This window comes from Alosa pseudoharengus, unplaced genomic scaffold, assembly GCF_046254945.1.
Source record: "Alosa pseudoharengus isolate Yale_2024_CS ecotype anadromous, Long Island Sound unplaced genomic scaffold, YU_APseudo_1.1 YU_APseudo_1.1_scf_5, whole genome shotgun sequence".
NCBI classification, from domain to species: Eukaryota; Metazoa; Chordata; class Actinopteri; order Clupeiformes; family Clupeidae; genus Alosa; species Alosa pseudoharengus.
In genome coordinates this window covers 19581921-19604356 of record NW_027468837.1, presented here as the reverse complement: position 1 = coordinate 19604356, position 22436 = coordinate 19581921, and the positions used below count along the sequence as shown (strand labels likewise).

Sequence of the window (22436 nt, the reverse complement as noted above, 5' to 3'; positions counted from 1 at the left end):
GCTCATTCGTTAGCGGAATGTCACCTAAAATGTTGGCATGGCATTGATTATAGGTTTTTTGGCAACCAAATTATAACCTGACCTCAATATACGTTTGCTCTCAAAAATCTTTGAGTATTCCCATGTTTCTTCTTTGGATGCTACTCACTTAGGCTACATGAATCTACTGAAAGTGCCTTACATATTCATTCACAACAGGCAAGTCAAATGTTCAGCCTGAGCAAACTGTCTTGTGTTAGATGACCTATCAATCCTTTTTTGTTTGAGCTATCAGATGTAATTTTCCTCATGCTCTCTCATTTAACATGTCTGTATACTTAGTGACAACATTTCTGAATATACACTTCAGTTACACACATCATTGTTGATTTTTTTCTGAGCAGGTACTGGTCAGCATTGCTTATGTTCCTGTGATAATTTTTAAAGAATGAAAAGCTCTGTACCAACAGCATTTCATTGTCCTGACAGAAGTTCTTGTTAAATATTTCCTCTACAACATAATATATAAATATTTGTCCAATCAACTTTTATTTTGAAGTGATCAAAAGAGACCTATGAGCCTATGTCTCTTTTGATTAGCCATTTTGTGTGTAAAATCCACGCTAAAGCTGAACTCCAACTTCGCATGTTGTTTCCCAGAGCTTATTTACCAGGCATGAATCCCTACCTCTCCATATCTCCTGCCAAAGCTTGTTCACTTGATTTGACCCACCACTCCACGTGTGTGTGTCAGAGTGTGAGTGTATGCGTGTGTGTTTGTTACCTTTTTTTGGCGTGGTGCTTGCCCCTTCCCCTCATCATGCCATTCTGTTGCAGCCCAGTGTGGCCCCAGTCCCCCCGCCTCCCCAACCAGCCCGGCCCCTCCCCCTTCTGCTGAGTTCTCTGACTCCTCCCACATCATGAAAGTGTGAGTCCGTGCAGGTGAGTCAGTGTCCACCACGCTGTGACCGCTTCCCCTCTTGTCTCTCCCCTCTCTGTTTGCCTGCTTGCACACCAGCGTCTCCTGGTCTCTCCTCGGTGAGCCTTGAGCCACATGAGATGTTGTCTTGCCTTCTGAGAATGCTTTCAAAATAATTCATGGATTTTAAGCTTTTACAACTTTATTATAATCCTCCCCAGTCTTTCTTCCTAAGTTTGGCAGTGCCACACAGGGTACAAAAATGGCAACCTTTTTATATGATGCATCCACTGTATTTTACTGTATTTCACTGTAACTGAAGTCATTGAATTGTCTTTAGTTACATATAACATTTCTCAATTTAAACAGTGTTGGGATAATAATTGAACTGTGGTCTAACACTCATTTCTTGAACCTGATTCATGGTAATCATTATGTTATGATACTTTCCCCAAAACTGAAACTTATTTTTCAACTCTAATTTCTTGTTATCACCATTATATACTTGTATACTTACACTTATTCATTTGGCTTACGCTTTTACCCAAAGCGACTTACATATCAATTATTACAAGGGCCATTAGAGGGGTAATTGTTCAGACTAGAAGGGCAATTGAGAGACTACAGACCAGGCTTCTACTACAGCCAAATCTCACAGAATTGCTGAAAGAGAAAAATAATTGGATTGGAATAAATGGATCTGAGATTCTCTGGAGATTTTTCCTTGGCATAATCAACACCCCTGTACCAAATAAGAAGAAAAATAATAAGAAAATCAGACCCATTCTGTTAGTGTGATCTTGCTGACAGAAAAACAGACAAACCTGGCCAAAAACATAACCTCTGTTAATAAAAAAGACCAAAAATTATGAATAGCATAATCAGTGTATCATCATTCATTGTCAAACTTCAATTATTTCCCCAATACTGAATATAGTATATGGGATTTACAACACTTTCTGAAGCGGAAACTGCCTACAGAAATAAGAGATGATGCACACACTAGGGACTTTTAAGTTGTTGCACACACTAGGGACTTTTAAGTTGTTGTTTTTTTATTACTTGCAGTGACTTGTCGAGCCCCACGGCTCTTTTGAAGTCTGAGGCTCGAAACATCACTGCAAATAAAAAAAAACTGAAATGGGAGCTCCCTGGTGTGCGGATAATCTCTTATTTTCTGTATACTATGCTTTAGATCCTGTACCCATCCAAATGGCTTTTGTGGTGTGTGTGACCTCTCACTGTTTCCCTATCAGGGAAATTGCTTGAAATGTGTGAACTGCATTATATACAGAGATTTTTACACTGCTTTCACTGAAAAAGGAAACATGGACCGTTTCCTTCACTAATAGAACTGCATTATAGCATAAAACTGATGTACTGGTGCACATTTTTCTGTAATGTCCAAACCTTATCAAACCTTGCCAAAGAAATATACAATCGATTGGTGTGCATAACATACCCATAGGAATTTGATCTAATTGATAATAGGGTTTAAAAATTTTAACTTTAAAAACATTTTTCATAATATGCTCCTCATTAGGTTTAGGTTTGGTCTGACCACAATAAAGACATAATCTGAGTCAAATGCAGGCCTTTCAGCTCATGTATTGTCCACTGTCAAGATGGGGACACTCAGGCTGTTTCTGCTTCTCCTCCTGCTTTGGTTAACTCCTTTCCTCTGTCTTCTGTCCCATTCTCCAGCGCAAGCCCTGGCTGCTGTGAAGTTTGATGGAGCCTCCTTCTGACCCTCCACAGAGGACCACAGGATCAAAACAACTCTATTTTGTCTTCCCCCCCAACCACCCAACCACCCACTCACCCACCCCAAACACTCTCAATCGACCTTTCGCAACAGTTAGAGAGGAAAGGGGACCAGATGTTTTGGAGAATCAATGACACGTCCCGTGAGTGGCATCAACATGGGTGCGGCCGTCTAATAGGGGCGAGGCTACAGACCACCTACCACTAGGGGGCAGCACTTCAGATCCATTTCCCCCTCTGTCACCCTTTGCACTTGCACACTTCTCCTCTGTTGGGGCCTTACAGACATATCAGCAATCCATGATGACAGGAACACAGCCACACTAATAACCAGTGATGTTGCTTGACATGTTGAAACATTTTGGGTTGCAGCAGTATCATATATCAAGCTATAAAACTAGCCAGAGGAGGACATGTTTACTTTGTTCTACCACTGTGGATGTGACTGGCTCACGGCAGAACCTGTGGTCAGTGATGTGAGATGAGAGGGGATCCGCCAAAGTAGAATGCAGTAGTTAGGCAGGGACGTCAGACAGATGGAATTCAGGTATGTGCCACTAGAGGGCTCTCGCAGAGAGATGAAAGTCAGTCGGACCTGGTAGTCAGTGGAGGATGTCCTTACCGGAGTGAACATGACCAGTCCGAAAATGATGGTTTGAGTGGAACATGACACACGTAGCAGTAAGTGTCCATTTAGTTGGTGAAGCTGCCCTTTCAGTTTCAAAACCCCAAGCTAGGTACAATGCAGTATGCTGAGGTTCCTGGGGGCAGTAGGGTAGAGACTTGCAAACAATTGCTTCTTGATTTTATTGGCCCAGTCTGGACAGTGACACAGTGGCACAGGACTTTCCATAGTACCCAAAACATTACCAGGAGGGCTTCTCTGTCCACCAATGGCATTGGTATCAAATCTTTGACCAGTTACTCAAGAAGAGAGTAGCTGAAGACTGTAGCTGAAAGCCAGACACACTGTGACTCCTCTGTCCTCGGGTCACCCGTCAACATAGGGCTCTCCTGTGGTCAAGCATCTCAAACTCGGATAGCACTTCAGCGTCCAACAAAATCCCAGCCGTCTGTTGGAAGTTAGCATATCTAATTCAAAACAAATACTGATGTAAATATTAACTACACCTTCACATCAAAGCCATGTGGACTACACTTAATGCTTAGGTGGTACCTAAATACTAATTGTTTTGGTGAACTATTCAACTATTCTTCTATGTTTCAAGAGATAGAGGTTGATAAAAAGAAGTGACCTTAGAAATGTCTGCTAGTGCAAATATGTGTCTAAGATGGGCCAGCAACTTGAACAGCAGAGATGGTGATGATAAGTAATTATGACAATTTTGATAAGTATCACAATAACTAAACATGATATGGGGCTGCATCACTGAAGGCTGAAGCATACATCACTGTGCCATTTCTGGATGGAACTGTGCTTGGGCAAGTCAGTTTTGTTGTTGTTGTTGTTGTTGAAACATGGATCCTGTTTGTTACAGATATTACTATTGTAACTATTTTTCTATGTCTGCGACCACCTTTTGATGTGTAATCAGCCAACATAGTCTTCTTGACCATTCTGAAAAGCTGTCTGCTCCTTTTTTTGTCTTTCTACCTGATTTGTTTACAAAGATGTCGTCCTTATTTCATCTCTGAGTCTCCATATCATGTCCCAAAGCATTGCCACATTGCCCCAAAGCAAGCCCTGCCATACAAGTTGTTGACCTATCAACCACTGTTGTGTATGTAGATGAAGGTTCCATTCGTTGTGTGGTTCACCACCTGTGTTTTCTAAAGCGAGGTCTCAAAGTGAGTTTTCAGTGCATAGATCTAGTAGGCAGGTACATAGAGAGACATTGTCTTTCTTTCTGTCATTCTTTCTCTCAGTATCATATTCACATAAATTAAAATACTTACAGGAAGCTGTGCTGACTGTATCAAAATGTCACATTTGACAGCAGGAAGAGAACATTTGTACGCAACAGTCAGTTTTATTGATCCCACAAAAGATATGCAGGCAGAAGGGACTCTAAGCTATATTTTTATTATTTTTGAGAAGGCGAAAAAAACAAAGGTCAAGAAGATGCAGTAAATATTTTTTTAAACATGGGAATTTGATTAACAAAGTAACAGGTCAGTGAGATCAAAAAAAAAAAAGAAATATCAGAGAGAAAATATAAATGTTTCTCATTTTTTCATGTACTGGGAATATTGATCACAACAGATATTTTTAATTTATTGATTCTAAGAATTGACTGAAAGGCTTCGGTCAGAGACAGCTGCGAAAACATATTTTTGAATAATTTGGGGGAAATGATGAAACTCAAAGAACAGGTGTCCACTGTTTGTTGCATATGAGGCCAAGATGGACAGGGACAAAATTAGTATATTGGTCTGTGTACATATTTATTATCTAGGCTGTGTCTGTATAAAACATACACATTGCTACTTTTGGGAAAACAGAAATTGCTTGATCTATGCAAATATGAATAAACATGATAAATATGCTTGCTTTAGAAATACCCTCATGCAATAAAGTGAATGTATACAAAACATCTGAATGGTTTATTTGGGGAAGTAGAAGAATCATTTATATTGAGGCATGCTGGAATTAACGTAGTATTAAAAAACAATGAGTTACAACTCAACTGAACAGAAATGAAAGATTATGGTTTGACATCTTCATACATGGACAATACAATCACAAAATGGATAAACACTATCCACATCTTTCCTCAGTTATTTTGAGCTTAGGTAATTTTTCTGATGACGATGTATGGTCATTGTCCTTATGTATTCTAATCTATTTTATGGCTACGCTGATATATTTGAGTTTTTCATCATGATATTCATGGTTTTACAAATAAGGTTTTGTCAGTTTGTAGATTTGGATGACTGCACTTGGAGGATGACGGATGCACTTTAGTCTAATGCAACTGATGACATGTAGCAACCCTGTAATCAATCTGTTTGAACCGTCAAGGAGCAAAAGAGCATTGTATGTGTAGGCCTCATTTAGTTAATGATCACCGCCAAGTGGGGCTGGGAGAGTTCAAAGGTCAAATCTTAAAGACACATCATATGCAGCCTGAAGAGAAAGAGAGAGCTACTGCCGAATAAGGCATTGGAAAACACCATGGTCACGATCACAGAGTTTCAGAGTAAGTTCCTTTCTACTAACTAGCTGCATGATGTTAGCCCTGAGTAATATGTCATGGGTCATCTATGCCTGACTGTCTTACTGTGGTCAGTTTTGAAAAGTAACTCATGAGTCAAACATTCACAGTCTTCTTTAAGTGAAGATTGTATATATGAATAAATATAATATAACAACCAGGTTAGATCAGAAACTCTCATATCGGTTTATTAGTCTCAGGCAATCAAATATTATACACATATTTGTTTAACAGACACTTTCATCCACAGTGACTTAGACTACAGTACTGAGAATCTATTAGCATGAGTGCTCCCTCAAAATCTAATCCACAGCAGTGGTATTAGCAGCTGTTACCAGTTGAGGGAGAAAACATTAGTGGCCTTTTCATTAAAATGACATGATTAGCATACAGTGGTCTTTAATGTACTTTCTTACTACATAGCCAACAGAATGTGTTTAATAGCTTGTCTAACGCCTGACTTTCCGGACTTGACTCTCCCAAAGAGATCGGAGTGGGCCTGACAGGCTTTGGAGTGTTCTTTCTGCTCTTCGGCGTGTTACTGTACTTTGACTCTGTCCTGCTGGCATTTGGAAATGTGAGTCCCTCTCTTTATCAGATGCTGTTACATGATTTTTTTTAACCCAGTTTGCAGATATAATTTACCTCAAATGCAATTACTAAACATCACTGATCCATGGGTTTCTCCTGAAAGTAGTTCTGAGGCTGGCATGCTGAAAGGGAGAGTCCACAGCTATAATCCAGTTCACTTTCAGTAAAATTCAGTGAAATGCTCCGCCTGGCCCTTTAGCTGTCAGTGTCAATCAGCATGTTGTTCCAGGAGCATGGTATCCTGGAGATCTCTGGAGTTCTCGCGAGAGCACAATTTGAATTTGCTCACAAGTTACTCTGGCGATGAGTGATGATGCCCATTACCTATTACATTGGTGTATCTGATATAGGCGGGCCAGAGGCAAGCTAAACATGACGACAGCGCTGCAACATCAAAGTCCGGAATCAGTCAGTAAACATTGGTTGTAGTGTTATCCAATTGCGTCGAAGTCGGGAATCAGTCAGTAAACATTGGTCGTAGTGTTATCCAATTGTGTGCAGTGATATTTTCAAATGCATGCTTGATGCCGTCCCTCAAGTTGGGCCATTTTCATTACTTGTAGCCAGACCTTTAATCTTTCAGATTTGGGGCCCGATTTTCAGGCTAGGAGCATGGAGGGAAGGGGTGCAATTTGATTGGCTGTTGAGCTCAAATGTCAACAAGCTTTCATCAGAATGGCACACTTGGAAGCTTTGAGGCATGATTAATATGGATAAGCAAAAACATCTCATTCATGAATAGAAACAAAAAAATGAAGTCACACTTTATGTGAATAACTCTGTGGTCATCTACAGGTGCTTTTTCTGACTGGCTTAGCCTTCATCATTGGCCTGAGAAGGACAGCACACTTTTTCTTCCAGAGGCAGAAGCTGAAGGCCTCTACCTTCTTCCTGGGTGGTGTGGCTCTGGTGCTCCTGCGCTGGCCAGTCATTGGCATGGCAGTGGAGAGTTACGGCTTTGTGCTGCTGTTTAAGTAAGTAGGGGTACAGGCCTGGGCGCAGGGTTTGTTTCATGTGGCACAAACCTGTGAGGATCATGGTTCATAGGCAGGCTGCCCCAGTTAAATCATAGATCCCTGATTACTAACTGCTCAACCCTCTCTGGTTAGACTGTGATGCCCTGTATTTTTTTGATGGTTTGTATAACATAACAAATGGTTAATATATGCATTAAAGGGCCACTTGGGTTAGCTGAGTTGAGTTGTCATTTTGTTATTCCTTCTACAGATTCATGTGTTTCACAGCTAGCTGAGCGGTTAAAGCAATATATTTGCGAGTTTTGGTAGCCAGTAAGCTAGTTACCTAAAAGACGTGTGAAACCTTTTGATCGCCTCACAGAATCTTACGGCCACTGCTAAAGGCTTGCTAGCATGCTAACTGGTGCCTTTTGGCGAAAGTGGCAAATTGTAGAATAGTGTTGCTTTAAATTGACAATGAACAAAGTATATTTGTTTCTTCTCTGATTAGCTATTATCCAGATATAGGACATACCCTAAGACAACACAGGGCCAGAAGGTCTTTGTTGACAAAAATAAAATGAAATTCTAATGTTCCCAGGTCATTTTTCCCCATGGCGTTTGGATTTTTGGGATCACTGATGAATATCCCATATCTCAGCTCGGTAAGGCAGCTGGTTTCTTTGGCACTGTGGTACTTTGTGGTGGGTGTAACAGAGGAGGATGAAGATGCATTTGAGTCACCTGTGCTCTATTATGTCTGTAATTACTGTAATATATCCCCCAGAGCAAAACTGCTTTCTATGGCTATTTCTTATACACTTCACTGATTTGTTATTGTAGCTATATCATTGGTTCAACTGATTGTTATTTAAGATTGCTAAATTATCTTTTCAATACTTACATGTTGACAAATGTCAAGTTTCTCCATATGACATTGGTTGATTTCAGTCTGGCTTAGGTGAGATAAGATGAAGGCTGTATTATAAAACCAAGCACATGTTTTGTATGAATACTACACATTTAGGTGTATAATTTTTTATCTGGTTGGAATTAGCATACTGTTTTTTGTTCCTCCAGCAAACCTGAACACTATCACATATGAGGGACTGTGAAACTATCAAATCACTGTTTGCCACTCTGTAAGTGGCAATTTTGATTGCATTTTCATGGAATCTAACCCTTCAACATATTTGACATGCTCTAATATTTTTACACATTTCTATAGTTCCTCATCAATTTATCTGGAAGCAGTTCATCTATGGTTTGAAAGCTAAAGAGAAGACGCAATGGCTGTCATGTTACCATCAGTCCATAGAAACTGAGACTGCTGTAAAAGTTTACTTTATATGGACATTTCAGCATCAAAGTGAGAGGAACACTGACTTGGACATTTCATATACTAGAATTTGTGTTAGCTACACAAGATATTATATATTTATGATGATGATAAAGTTGTATTTATAATGTACCCGCAGCAGGTGTATAATGTTTGTAATAAGGAATTCATCCAATTTGACTTCACAAACAGCTAAATAATGTATCGATTTAAAATGGAGCAGCAGGGTTTGTGAAATATAGTCTATAAAACTAAATAAAATGACATGTAATGTGACTGGTATGAATAAAATATATCTGTTTTCTGGTATTTATTTGTTATTTTCTTATATTAAACCATAGTTCATAATTACCATATCTAACCTCACTAAATTGGTAAATATCATTGCTAACACTAAATACATTACTGCAAGATACAATAAAGACAGTAAAACACAACGTTTTTTTTTAAGGATTTCAGTACTTCCCCCTTTAGGTGTAGGCATCCAGTGATTTGGAATTAGTAGGCCTAACATATGGTCAATGATGGGGGTAAGGTGGACAATGATTGGGAAAGGCAGGTCACTCCCATGATCCTCTGTGGTGATCACTGTCAGTGGCATAAACTCCAGGGTGCTGACAGCAAAGACACCCTGCGGTCACAATCTGTTTGAAGAGAGAGGACAGTCATCCACTCTTCCTTAATACATCCTCCCTCACTCATCCACATAACAGACATATCGGTTTTTAACAACAGCAAAGCCTGAACAGGCAGTAGGTGACACAAACAAAATGTTTAATTTCATTAAATGTGTTGGTTTATGTGCCATGCATCAAAAGATGAATATCAGTAATGAGCACTACTTATTTCAACAACTTCTAAACTAAATCATATCACTAAACAAGTTCAGCACTGAATCAAACTATTTGGTAACATGAAAATTTGTGAGATACCACTCAGCTATAAACCTTTTAAACCTTTTAGGTATGGTCTACTTTTAAATAACCTTTTGAATGCAAGAGGGGCTGTACAGAGCCATGCATGTTCATGGTCTGAAGTAAACAGATGGCCTACAGTAAATCAAGACTGTCTGACGCAACCACATGCAATGCACTTCATTTGTTTTTAATTTGCTTTGAATGGCCTTTTTCTAACTTCCGTCGACCACATGGACACGACTTGACCTTTCTTGCAAATCCACTTGATCCGCTCCATTTGAAATTAAAACGAATATCTAAAGAATAGAATCCAATTAGCATGTATTGGGCCCAGGTCAGGACGCTAGCCAGGAATGCTAGAGCCTTTCAAGGATTCTACGGAAGGAATGTCTGCAATCACCAGCCGGAAAGCCAAAGAACATAGAGGACGGAGAGCCATGGGGTGGAGGTGGGACAGGAGTTGGGACCGGCAGTAATAAAGGTCACGGTGGCCCACCTGTGTCTGCCCACCGTGGTGGTGGTGACGCAGACAACGTTCCCATTTAAGGCCCTTCACCTCACAGGAGGGAATGGCAGTGTGAAGAAGGCGTTTGCAGCCACACGTCATCTAGCCCAGGGATCAGGAATCAAGGTAAGACAACATGACTGTCTTTGCGCTAACAATATTGGGCAAAGTAGAGTTGGAACAACGAAGACTACAGTGGAGGTGCTTGTCTGTGGTGGGTTTGTTCCTTAAAGACCACTAGTGATAAGATGGTGACTTTGACCATACAGCTTATTTTGGATACTTATATGTAATTAGTGCTGGGCAGTGGTATGAATATGAATATACCATATAACTACCATCATATATGTTTGATGGGACATTTTCTGTTGTGTTTCTTGTTAAAATACATCATGATATTAAATAGATACATTGTTGACATGACCTGTTGTGAACAGATTGTTATGGTAGACTGAATACAAAGACAATACAGTCCGTTCAAAAGTCAAGACAGACATAGTAAGAGCTGTAACTGGTGCCTGAATTTACTTGATAGGTCATTCTCATTGTTAATGATGCTAACCATGGGTCTATTCATTATTCATCATTGAATTTTTAAAGTTTATGTAGATATGAAAAGATAATTCAATTCTGAATTCCAGTGACTCTGTGGGATGGGATTACATTAGTAGAGTAAAGGCTGCACCATCCCAATAAGATTGTAGTAAATTTACGTTATTTTAGTAAATTAACAAAAACATAACAAATGTATTACTTAGAAGAATGCCTTCATTCACATAATGACAGTCAAATGACTGTAAATACACTTGTTTACATATCTGTTTACTTGAGCATTCTTTTTCTTCCTTCTGCACTATAAAAACTCAAACTGAATCGAAACTGTTTTGCAGTTTGGTATCCTGCATTAATGTAGATAAGCGAAACAGGAAGAGGCCAGATAACAAGATTATGAACAAGACCACATACTATTTCCATTCGGTGGATGTCAATATAGCTTCAGACATTAGATACAGCGTGCATAATTAGAAATAGAAAGAGATAGAATATCTGAGAATATTAGCAAATATGCTATATATCTAAAAGAAATAGAATGTTAAATATTGAGAAAAACAAGAACTGTCAAGGAAAATACAGCTATGGTGCTTAAAAAGTAAAAGAAAAATATTCTTGATGCTTATTTTTCCAACTTTAAAACAGAACAAACACTCCACATGATGATCATTTATACTGAAATGAAGAAGAAAGGCAGATGGTGTGTTTGGCTTAATGTCAGAGTTCTTTTGATGACCTTTTTGATGTAGGCCTATGCTGCTGTGTGTGTGTTTTTTGGAGGGGAGGCTGTTTGTGTGTGTGCGTGTGTGTGTGTAGGGTGTTGGTGTGTGTCAGTGTGTGTGTTTGTGTGTGGAGGGTAGGATGTTGGTATGTCTTTGTGTGTGTGTGTGTGTGTGTGTGTGTGTGTGTGTGTACATACATGTTATGACAATATATATGAGACGTATATGAGACGTGTATGTATGTGTGCGTGTTTTTACTTTTTCAGGTAATTTGAGTGTCCAAACACCACAAAATGCTGTCCATCCTCCTGATATTGATTATTGCTACCTGCTGTGGAAGGTCTTTTCCAACAGGGGTTAGTGACCCCCTCAACACAAACGGTACTTTTGTGCTTCACTTGTCATTCACTTCACTTATTTCACAAAAACTCATTTGGCTGTAAGAAATTAAAACAGGATACTTCCATTGATCCCTCTTTCATATACCTAATAAAACCACAAACACTTCAAATCCTGCCATGATGACTGATAGTGCACGTTAAGATAAAATATTTTGTTACCAGTAGGCCAAAGAACATCATTTCATCTTTGCGTTATTTTAGATACAATATGGTTTGATGTCTACATGTAACACAAAACGTATCAAAAGGGGAATCTCACTTCAAATGAATGTACTGTATTGAAATGAATATGTTGCTTATGATCCCCAACTTCACACAGCTGAAGAGGACGTTCTGAGGATACTGAGGGGTGCCTCAGCAGCTCAAATGATGGGACCCTCATCCATATTCTCTCCCCAACCCCCTGAGGAAGTGGATAACAACAGACTGGAGATGATGGAGCTACCCAGGAGCTTATGGTGGTTCTCTAAGGAGATGGCCATCCCGGAAATGAAGAAAAGGCGTAATTTGTCCTCGTACAATCTGAACTCATTTGGTCTCCGCTATGGAAAATGAACACACTGGAGTGGAGCACAAGATTTCTGTGTCAATCAAATGTCGTGTGACTTGAAAAGAAGTTTTTGAACTGATATATGATTCTGCTGCTCTACACTGTATGCCCTTGTCAATATCTGAAAACACCTAACTGCTAAATGTAGGTTATATTTTTTATTGTATTACATTGTATTGGGTGCTTTGTTATAATACTTGATTGCTGTTGAATAACTAGATTTAAATAAATGTGTATGATACATTAAAACCATACAACCTATGGTTGCACTATTCGTTTTTTACAGTATGTGAGAGCAGATCTGTGTTAGGTACAGAGATTACTTGAACATTAAAAAGTAAGCCACAGATGTTTCCATCACAGGAATGAATTTGCGCGAAGGAAGTGACAACTGACACTATTTCCTGCCCCTGTTTTTGCCTTTATCAGCTTTACTTTGTGAGGCTCAAATAAATAAATCTACTCCAAGGTGACAGGCAATGGAAGCACATTTTAGCATACTATTAGGGTTCATTTCCATCTTTGTTCCAGGAGGTAAGACTATTATGCAGTCTTATTTTGTTATAATCATTTATGCCAAAATGACCATGAATTATCAAATTTCATAGTTTCAATGTTCAACATTAGCACTATTCCCATTGTGTGTTAGACTGCATGAAAAATGTGAAGTTTTTCAGTATTGCCTGTAAAAAGACATACTATGTCATTTATTTCTATAGGTTCTACTCCTTGTGATGTTGATGTCAACATGTCATTGTTAGTGAAAGCTCCAAGCGGGGTGCAACGAAGCATTGGTCAGACCATCCAAGTTTGCTGTAACTATGGCCATTTGGATATATATTGGGAATATAAATTGCTTTGGTGCAAGATGAGTCCTCTTGGGGGCTGCCAAATTCATCAAACTGATAAAATGAATTTCCAAAATGTTCCCTACAAGTATTTCATAGTCACCATATCTGATCTTGACAAGAGCACTGATGGGACTTACCAATGTGGAATTTATTTCTATACTTACCGCTGGACCAGGACCTCAGCTACTGCAAAAATTAACATTTCAATCAAAGGTCAACATTTTACATGTTTATTTCTAATGCAATAAAAGTGACAACAAAGTTATATCTTATAATGTACATTTATATTGTGATTACCGTGTTGAATATACATATATAATAACATGTATAATTAGGGTTTGTTCCAATTAAAGACATGTGTAGATATTTTGCAACCAACAATCTATCTTTTATCTATCAATCAATCTTTTCTAAACGTTTCAACTCTTTCTTTCTTCCGTGACCCAGAAACCATCCCAGATACCAGTGACCCAGAAACCACCCCAGAGACCCGTGACCCAGAAACCATCCCAAAAACCATCCCTACGATTAAAGAGGAAGCCAATGACAGGTTTGAATAATACTTGATTGGCTAAAACTAATTAAACAAATGTCACAACATCAAATTGACATGGAGTAGCCTACCCACAGTCTTCTCTTCTCATCACAATGTGTGTTTTTTTCAGGACATGGGTTTATGCTGTTGTTGGAGTCTCTCTGGTTATTATCTGCCTTGCTGTTGTCATTTTCATTGTAAAGTATCGTAAAGGTATGTTTTCAAGGCAATTATTGTTTATAATATGAATTTACAGAGATAAACATGAGTGTAGAAATACACTGTGATACCTTATTAAGGGGTCTCAGTAATCGTAAATTAAGATGCAAACAAAGACCAAAGAAGAATCACATGACTTTAAGTGCTTAGAAATATATACTGTCTTTAAACAGTCTTAGAATTGTCATGGTTGCATTAATTGTAGGGCAATTCCATGCAAAGATCATCCTTACCATGGAAAAACAGAAGTTGTGCACACACAAATAGAACTGTTGTTAAAATGTTAATTTAGGTCTATATTTTATTGTTTGTAACTGATCTGATTGAATTTGATGGAAAATTACACTCTTTTTACATCATAAATATGGTGTGCAACCATGATACAGAAACAACATTTTTCACATGGCAATATTATACATATTTAAAAAAGGGATAATGAGAAATGTGTATGCTCAGCTTGCCTTAAGAGCACAGCTCCTTAAATTTGTAAGGCTCTTGTTTATAAATCAGCAAGTTCCATGGTCATGTCACATACATAAGTGTTGATGTGACAATGTCCAAAGTTTCTGAGCAAAGCTGATTTATATTAATATAATGTGTGATGAACAAATTGTAACCATTTCTTACTTTTAAAACCTTTAATGGTGCATTATGGATGTGATGTTATGGATGTTACATAATGTGAATTTACAGGGGTGGAGCCTTTATTTCACCTCAAAGCCGGTATACGTCTGTTCTGGTGGCATGTGAGTTTGAACACATTTCACCTTAGTGTTTCTAATTGACATTTCAGAGATTATTGGGCTGATCAAAACCACAGGAAGGCCTAAGCGTTACCTCCAGTGTTCGACATATTTTTGACCTATTTTTGAATCGCCTAATAATGAAAAACTGAGCGATTATCTTCCTGTAATTGTCATACTGTTGTTGTACAGTAACTGGATAATCGTGTTAGCTGGTGAGGACGGCTGACTTTGCAACTGGAATTAACATAGCAACCTCTGTCTGTTGCAAATGTGTTCATCCTGCCGTTTGCGTCAAGTTCAATTTAAAATGTGATGCTTTACAAAGTTTACAGCATTTGAAGTGTCAGATCCTCTGTAGCTAACCACAGAGGAACATGAGTAACACCAGCATTAAACTAGATGTACCGCATAGGTGACCAAACGCATAACGGTCCAGAATATGACCGCCACTCATTCCTGCACATTCTCTCCACAAAAGTATATCACGCTTGTCAATTTGCCTCCATCTTGCCTACTCTTGCAACTCATGTGTGCATGTGTGAGTTTGTGTGTGTGTGTGTGTGTGTGTGTGTGTGTGTGTGTGTGTGTGTGCATGTGCTTGTGGGTTAGGATTATGTCATTTTGATTTGTAAAAAATGTCACATGCAGCCATGCTTAAATTCTGCTCACTTCAAATGTATTATATTATTATATTATCTGTATTCATTATTATGACCGCCGCGCAGCGAAGCGGCGGTCATATAGGTTTAGTCAGATTTTTTTTTTTTTTTTTTTTTTTTTTTTCGCATGCCCAAATTTCCGTCAATGAGTCCCGGGACAATGAAAGACCGGGGTAGACAGTTTTCTGTGAATATCTCGAGAACCGTAGGGCCTAGGAGGTCCACCTTTTTTATGTATGTTGGTCTTAAGGGGGCATGTCAACCCAACCCATTACCACTTATTTCATGTATAGCGCCACCTAGTTAAAAATTAAAAAGCAAAAAATTAGGTGTTTTCATCACAATATCTCTGGCTGACAAGGTCAAAACTGCACGAAATTAAAAGTGTAGGATCGTTATGACACCCTCCGAATGCATGCCAAGTTTTGTGTACTTTCGTTCATGGGGGGCCTTACAATAAAATAATTGATGTGTACATTTAGTGACGTACACCAGTGTTGCGCGGTCTGCCCGAAATTAAGCGGTCGCCCGCGGATGACCGCGGTCACCCGCGGTTATGAGTCATAAACAAAATATTTTAATGATATTCGGGTCATTTGCGGGCGGGTCAGTTAAAATTAATTAAATATATATTTTCTACAAATAGGCCTACTTAAAATATCACGAGAAAGCTAGCATCAATACAGTAAAGCATCAATACAGTAAAGACAACAGTAAAGAAGCAAGACGCGAGTTAAAATAATAAAGACACCCCTTCAGGAAAAGCGATATAGGCTATGGTTATGGTCTAGGCCTACTTCTTGCGAAGCCAATTAAAAATATGACAGCCAAAACGGGCAGCCTGCAGGAATAAATGTTATGGCACAGACTATACACAGCCATATCTACCGGTATGTATAGGTTCGCGCATGCATAAAAGTTACCTTAGTTCGTTGTGTTTGTGACTTTAAACAGTGGATGTGCTTTAGTAAAGCTTTGTGTTTCATTCAGCATTATAAACCAGTTCTTACGCTAACGTTTTGACCAGCAATGTATCTCTCTTGCCTACCTCGCCTCACCATTTCTGTTTTCGAAAGAAAGATGTATGTCCATGGCCTTCAAATCTTATCCTAGTGTTCTTATCCTTTGTGCGTTGCGTGCGTGCTTGCGCTCTTATTCTCATTCTTTCTCCTGCGCAAACATTATGTCCTGCATGCTTACTGCGTGTAGTTCTACTGCATCAAGTTTCGTAAATAAATTAGTTTGTTTTTACAGAAATGGCCTACTGTCACACTGCATGCAGCCTATAACCAAAAGCACACATTTTGTAAATAAGCGGGTCGGATCGCGGGTCGGGTATAATTTTGTCCTAATTAATATTCGCGGTCCGAGTTGCGGTCGGGTTGATTAAAATATCGGGCGACCGCGGGCCGCTTGTGACCAAACCCGCGCAACACTGACGTACACCAACAAGGATTCCCGGGACACTGAAAGACCGGGGTACACAAAACTTGGTGGGCATGTACCCCCACATGGATAGCATGGAACCGTCATTTTTCGTTTTGATCTGTAGCCCCCCCGCTGGACTGGACCCCCCGAAAGAAGGGTAGGGCAGACACAGTTCTCTGTGAATATCTTGAGAACTGTAGGGCCTAGGATGACCATTTTTTTCCGTATGTTTGCCTCCAGGGGTCATGTTAACCCATTTCATGTGCACACATGTGCACAAACAGATACACACACACACACACACATACATTCACAGTAATCATACGTATGACACATACTCACACAGTAGACATATGTACGCTTGCATGCACAGGCACATACGCAGGCACACACACGCTCTGCGGTACATCTAGTTGAACCTGGAATTATGTTTTTCCCTATCATCCTATTTTTAAAGCAGGCCTACCTGCAGGCATGTAATTGGGCTACAAGAATAGCATGTTTTAATGGGCACTGCACTAGTAATAGGAAAACGTAGAAACACAATGGGTGCCTCGCAGCTTCACTGCTTGGCCCCCAATTAGGACCGCCGCTAGCAATGAAAGTTTTTTTTGTTTTGTTCCATCATCGATCTTTGGTCAATGATTCCCGGGTTACCGAAATACCAGTGAACATAAAACTTGGTGGGCATGTAGCCCTGCTAGACTTCTACGGAGAAGAAGGTCCCCAGGGGCCACTGCCCGCGCTGGGCTCCCCAAAACCCGAAAAATGCATTTTTTTGCTAAATAACTACCTGAGCTGTTGCACTAAGATGACAACATTTTTATGGTTTGTTATTCTCAGGAGCCTGCATCATCCTCCTAGCCCATACCCATTCATTTGTGATTCATATGCACATACACACAGACACACACACACACACACACACACACACACACCACACACACACACACACACACACACACACACACACACACACACACAGGCACACCCGCAAGCACATGCACACACACACACACACACACACACACACACAAACATAAACAACACACACACAAACAAGCACACAGGCACACAATTCATCAAATGTTTTTACATGTGAAATCTATGAACTAATCATGTTTTGGTACTTTTTGTCTAGCAAATACCAGTGAGAATTGAGTGTGCATAATGCAATTCAGTGAGACAGTTAAAATCCTATATGCCTTTCACCTTTTGTTTTAACCAGCAGCCAGACCAGCAGATGAAGCTAAGCAGACTTAGTTAGTACTTGGATAAGAAACCGCCTTGGAAGAGTAGGTTCCTGCTGGAAGTGGTGTTGGTGACTGGCCAGTAGGTGGCACTCTTCCCTTTGGCCAAAAGCCACCAAACAAATATCAATTCCAATGTCCTATTGCAGTGACAGGGACACTGTACTGCAGGAGATGTTTTCCTTTGCATGAATGTTAAATTGAGGTCCTGACTCACCATGGTTGTTAAAGATCCCATGGCACTTATCGCAAAGAGTAGGTGGTTCTCTGATTTGCTTTGGCAAATATGTCACTGCTATTCCACTACTTCTGCATGGTGCTGCACTTTCACGTCTACCAACCCAGTGACCAGAAAGTCGTCGACTTGAAAACGTGACAAGTCTAAAAGAAAAGGCCAAAAAGATGAACTAGGGCTAACTAAAAGAGAGGCTAACTGCTATCTAAGAGAGAGGCTAACTGATTGTTCTCCCATTCCCTTTAAAAGCCAGGTGTGTTTGCACATTAGGGCTATTTTGAAGACAGCTTTACCAAGTAGGCTACTAAGTAATGCAGCTCTGCAAATTAAACAAAGCTGAGGGTTATTCTTCGAAGTAAGTTACAAATGACTAGGCTTTCTTTGTGTAGGCCGGCTAATGGATACAGATATGGGGATATGTTTATTTGCAATTTAAACAATGTGTCAGATTCACTTGTTTCGCACTTGGCAGCTTCGTGCTAGGTGTAAGGTAGAGCCCAAAGAGTCTACAAACAATTGGATGACAGTAAATAATAATAGAGAAAGGTGTGTATACATGTAGGTTTATGGTCAAGTTATGGACCAAAAAAATGTTTATGTTTAAAGTTAACTGTTAGATATCTAATATTTCATCCTAACACTATTTTTCTACACACCTTTAATGCTTCAATGTTGGGGAATTGTGTCACTTTGTGGTAGGTTTATATAAGTAAATACATGTGTATGATGCTCATAAAATTCCCATTTCAGGTTCTGTGGAACAACATACTACAGAGAGTGGATTCTATGTCATTCGAAAAACGAACCAGTCCCGTGAGAAAAAACAGGGTAAACAGGAGTATATCAAATTTTGACATTCATAATTTCTGGAACTTTCAGATCATGACAGATAACATTAACTGACTTGCAGTTAGTTGTGCAGAAACAAATTGTCCTGTTCACTCAAGCAACTTCCCTCTAATATCTGTGATTGCAATTTATGGAAAGACCCCACAGGTCCTGCTGTGCCTACTCCTCCTGCTGGTGCTGAAGACAAAGCCTCGACAACCTTAGGAAGTTCTGCTGGATCGGTAAGTTGCTGTCTTATGAAATAAAGCAGCAAATGGAAACATTTAATGTAATCTGATTTTTTTTTTTTCAATTTTCTAAAATTATACGCTAGGTTTACTACATCATACTTTCATTAAGTACAATTTTTCGTTCCAAGATTTTATTCACAGGAACGGCACGGTAAATCTAGCCTGCCTATCCACATTCCACATATTAGACATTCCTCTTGATCAATGAATCAGACATCAAAAAGTGTTCAAACACAAAATGTCAAAGTGATTTTTACAGCCTAAAAGGACAGACTGCAGTAATTAATCTCTTTGGTGGATAAACTCCAATAAGAGGTGGATAAACTCTATTTCCGAAATTTCAGAGGTGGATAAACTGTCTAGTGTACGTTTATCCTCCACTACAACCCTGATTATATGCATGTTCACAAAAATTCAGCTCAAGAATATGTGCATCTGCATGTGTTTTCAGCCACTTTGTTATGCAAGTTAAAAAACAACATCAGCTGAGGGATTAGAATGTAAGGTTGTGAGAGCAACTTTAACGGAAACACACATGTAGAAATGCAACAAATGTGAATATATGAAATAAATTGTTTCCACATATTTTAATTGTGTTAAAGGTATACCTTATGCAAATCAAGAGTTAATCCACCACCCTGTAACAAATCAAATATCTATGCACATTAGAAGATTGAATGTACATTTGAAGAGTTTCCACTAAGGATGCCTTATTTGAATAGTTAAAATGCCATTAACATTAACATTAACAAGTTGGATGGAAACCCGCTTAATGACTTCCTAACTTAATACACAACGTTGCAGCGACGTTGCCAGAAAGTTGTCATTTGGTCACCGCAACGTTACCTTCTGGCCACGATAATGTATCACATTTTTGTGCTTAGCCAACCCTCTAATAGCTGTAAGCTAGAAGTTGAAATGAGTAGTCACTGGCTGCAAGGTAATTAATTATTCATCTGGATGTCCAGAAAGCCATGAGGGGGCGATAAATCTGCCAAAATGGACCGTTTTATTATCCAGCCTAATTATGGGGTTGTAACTGGACTTCTGCAATAACATCTGAGCATTTTTTTGGACAGACCAAAGTTGCATACCTTCTGTGTTAGCATCACAGAACAAGGTAAAATGCTCCGTTCACCATTCTATTACTCCTTTAACTTTCACTTTTCAAATTGGCAATGGTAAAACTTAGACTAAGCACATCATGCCACAAGAATGTGTTTGTGTTGTCTGTATGCTGCTGAGACCTTGAATTTCCCCTGGGGATCAATAAAGTATCTATCTATCTATCTATCTATCTATCTATCTATCATCAGGTGCTTGCTTAGCTAGTGAACAAAATATCAGTTGTGTGTCACAGGCTGAAGTCTGGCTGGCTGAAGAGCATATGACCCAAACATGACAATCAAAACGGTCAAATATACAACTACCAGATATTACAATGCTGCCTGCTAGCTGATACAGTATATATACCTATATGCAAAATGCTAAATGCAAAATAATATCCATCAAGAAAAAAAAAGTCACAGATTTAAAAAGAAGGCAGACAGAGGCTACTATACTTCTGACTGAACTGATTCAGCAGAGTAACTTGGCACTGTTCATTTTTCAGCTTTTTCTTGTTCACCCTCACCTTCAAACATGTGAATATGCTTCAGTACAAAAGAAGGCCTATGAGAATGTCTCAGATGTGCCAGCAAGAGTGACCAGCAGCAGCGATGATCGTGTGAAGCCCAAACATACTACAAAGGAGGACTATGAGAATATTGTGCAGGCGCAAGAACTGGATGAAGATGAACAGCTGTCAGATGATGGAAGTGAAGGGGACAACTCAGATGACACTAGCGGTGTGGAGAGTGACAACTTGTCACTGAACTATACCACAATAGTCTTCCACAAATAGATGAACCTTTAGCTTTCTTGGTCATCTAAAAGCAGAGACATTGACATATCTTCCACAACATATTTGCTTTAACAATAGAGCTGTCTACTGTGAAATTGTTTAATTTTTTTAATGAAAATAAATGTTTATTTTCTTTTCATTTTTCACGCTTTCCTGCTAATTCAGGCAGGTTTTCTTTATATTCCAATAAACAACAGTGTTTAGGCCGTTATAATCTGTATGAAAACATTTGGGCATGAAATACAGTATTACAAGAATCCACTGTTACTTAGACTGTAACAGTTAAAACTGTTGAAAAATAAACTCCACACGTTTTAAAATAGTGTATCTTTTTTGAGGAATTAAATGTAACTTGAAGAAAAAATGACTTGGGATAAAAAGTGATTGTAAATCTGCTTTCACAAATAATTAGTCAATTATTATAAATTAAGAGTTTCACCAGAACATACGTGAAACAGACAATCTATTTGATTTGGAAACAGTCAATTTGCTGCCTACTGGCACCACAATTTTGCAGTACTTCACTTCAGGACACAAACACCATTACGAATGAACCAGGTGGTGTAGTTCAAGATTTCAATACACTCGTTGGTCAAATTCTGTGAATTCATCCTCACATTTCCACATTGTGTGCCCTCTCTCTCTTTCTCTCTCTCTCTCTCTCTCTCTCTCTCTTTCTTTCTCTATCTCAAAACAAACATTGGTGTTCACAGCCTTGGCTCATAGATAAAAAAAACAAAGTGTCTTGGATGCACTATACCAGCCTATCGACAAGATTGCTTCTGGACAATGAAGACATGGGTGCATTTGATTGGCTATTGAACTTGAATATCAACAAATACAGATGCTGTATAAGGATTGATGTCTACTATTTACTAAAATATAAGTTTTAAGCCTGTATTACAGTTTTTCACAATTGCTAAAACACTAAACTCCAATCTCTGAACCAATTTCTTAGTTGCCTGAATACATTTCTTGAATCAATCCCTCTTTTGGCAAAACCTTAAACAGTTTTCACAAATACAATACAATTTGCAGATCTCATGGACTCTTTTTGCAAAACGATAAACACATTCTCATGCAATAAGACACATTTTGCATTGTGCTGTGCTTGTGATGCATAATGGTAACCACAAGTGGCAAAAGGTAAACACAAATAG

At 39.0% G+C, this 22436-nt stretch overlaps 3 protein-coding genes across 7 annotated transcripts in view; all 3 read left to right on the top strand.

The window, feature by feature from the left end:
- plekha6 (pleckstrin homology domain containing, family A member 6) overlaps positions 1 to 5215 on the top strand; it is a 60038-nt gene extending 54823 nt beyond the window's left edge. For all 5 annotated transcript variants that reach the window (XM_076268786.1, XM_076268785.1, XM_076268784.1 and 2 more), the window contains 2 exons: positions 817 to 921; positions 2603 to 5215. In XM_076268786.1, the coding sequence (XP_076124901.1) occupies positions 817 to 911 (95 nt within the window). In that variant the 3' untranslated portion in view covers positions 912 to 921; positions 2603 to 5215. The remainder of the gene's footprint in view (positions 1 to 816; positions 922 to 2602) is intronic.
- Positions 5216 to 5798: 583 nt separating this feature from the next.
- golt1a (golgi transport 1A) lies at positions 5799 to 8736 on the top strand. The gene is made up of 5 exons (XM_076268476.1): positions 5799 to 5823; positions 6324 to 6415; positions 7225 to 7403; positions 7987 to 8050; positions 8614 to 8736. The coding sequence occupies exons 1-5, from the start codon at positions 5799 to 5801 to the stop codon at positions 8653 to 8655; spliced, it is 402 nt and encodes a 133-aa protein (XP_076124591.1). The 3' UTR covers positions 8656 to 8736.
- A 4071-nt stretch (positions 8737 to 12807) lies between these two features.
- LOC143104386 (uncharacterized) lies at positions 12808 to 21781 on the top strand. The gene is made up of 7 exons (XM_076268437.1): positions 12808 to 12905; positions 13091 to 13435; positions 13670 to 13772; positions 13888 to 13970; positions 19045 to 19122; positions 19282 to 19364; positions 20986 to 21781. The coding sequence occupies exons 1-7, from the start codon at positions 12851 to 12853 to the stop codon at positions 21274 to 21276; spliced, it is 1038 nt and encodes a 345-aa protein (XP_076124552.1). The 5' UTR covers positions 12808 to 12850; the 3' UTR covers positions 21277 to 21781.
- Positions 21782 to 22436: the final 655 nt, after the last annotated feature.

Coding starts and splice junctions, on each gene's coding strand:
- golt1a (XM_076268476.1), top strand. CDS start 5,799: ATGGTCACGATCACAGAGTTTCAGA. Junction 6,416..7,224: donor TCCTGCTGGCATTTGGAAAT/GTGAGTCCCTCT, acceptor GGTCATCTACAG/GTGCTTTTTCTGACTGGCTT. Junction 7,404..7,986: donor GGCTTTGTGCTGCTGTTTAA/GTAAGTAGGGGT, acceptor TAATGTTCCCAG/GTCATTTTTCCCCATGGCGT.
- LOC143104386 (XM_076268437.1), top strand. CDS start 12,851: ATGGAAGCACATTTTAGCATACTATTAGGGTTCATTTCCATCTTTGTT. Junction 12,906..13,090: donor TTCCATCTTTGTTCCAGGAG/GTAAGACTATTA, acceptor TTATTTCTATAG/GTTCTACTCCTTGTGATGTT. Junction 13,436..13,669: donor AATTAACATTTCAATCAAAG/GTCAACATTTTA, acceptor TCCGTGACCCAG/AAACCATCCCAGATACCAGT.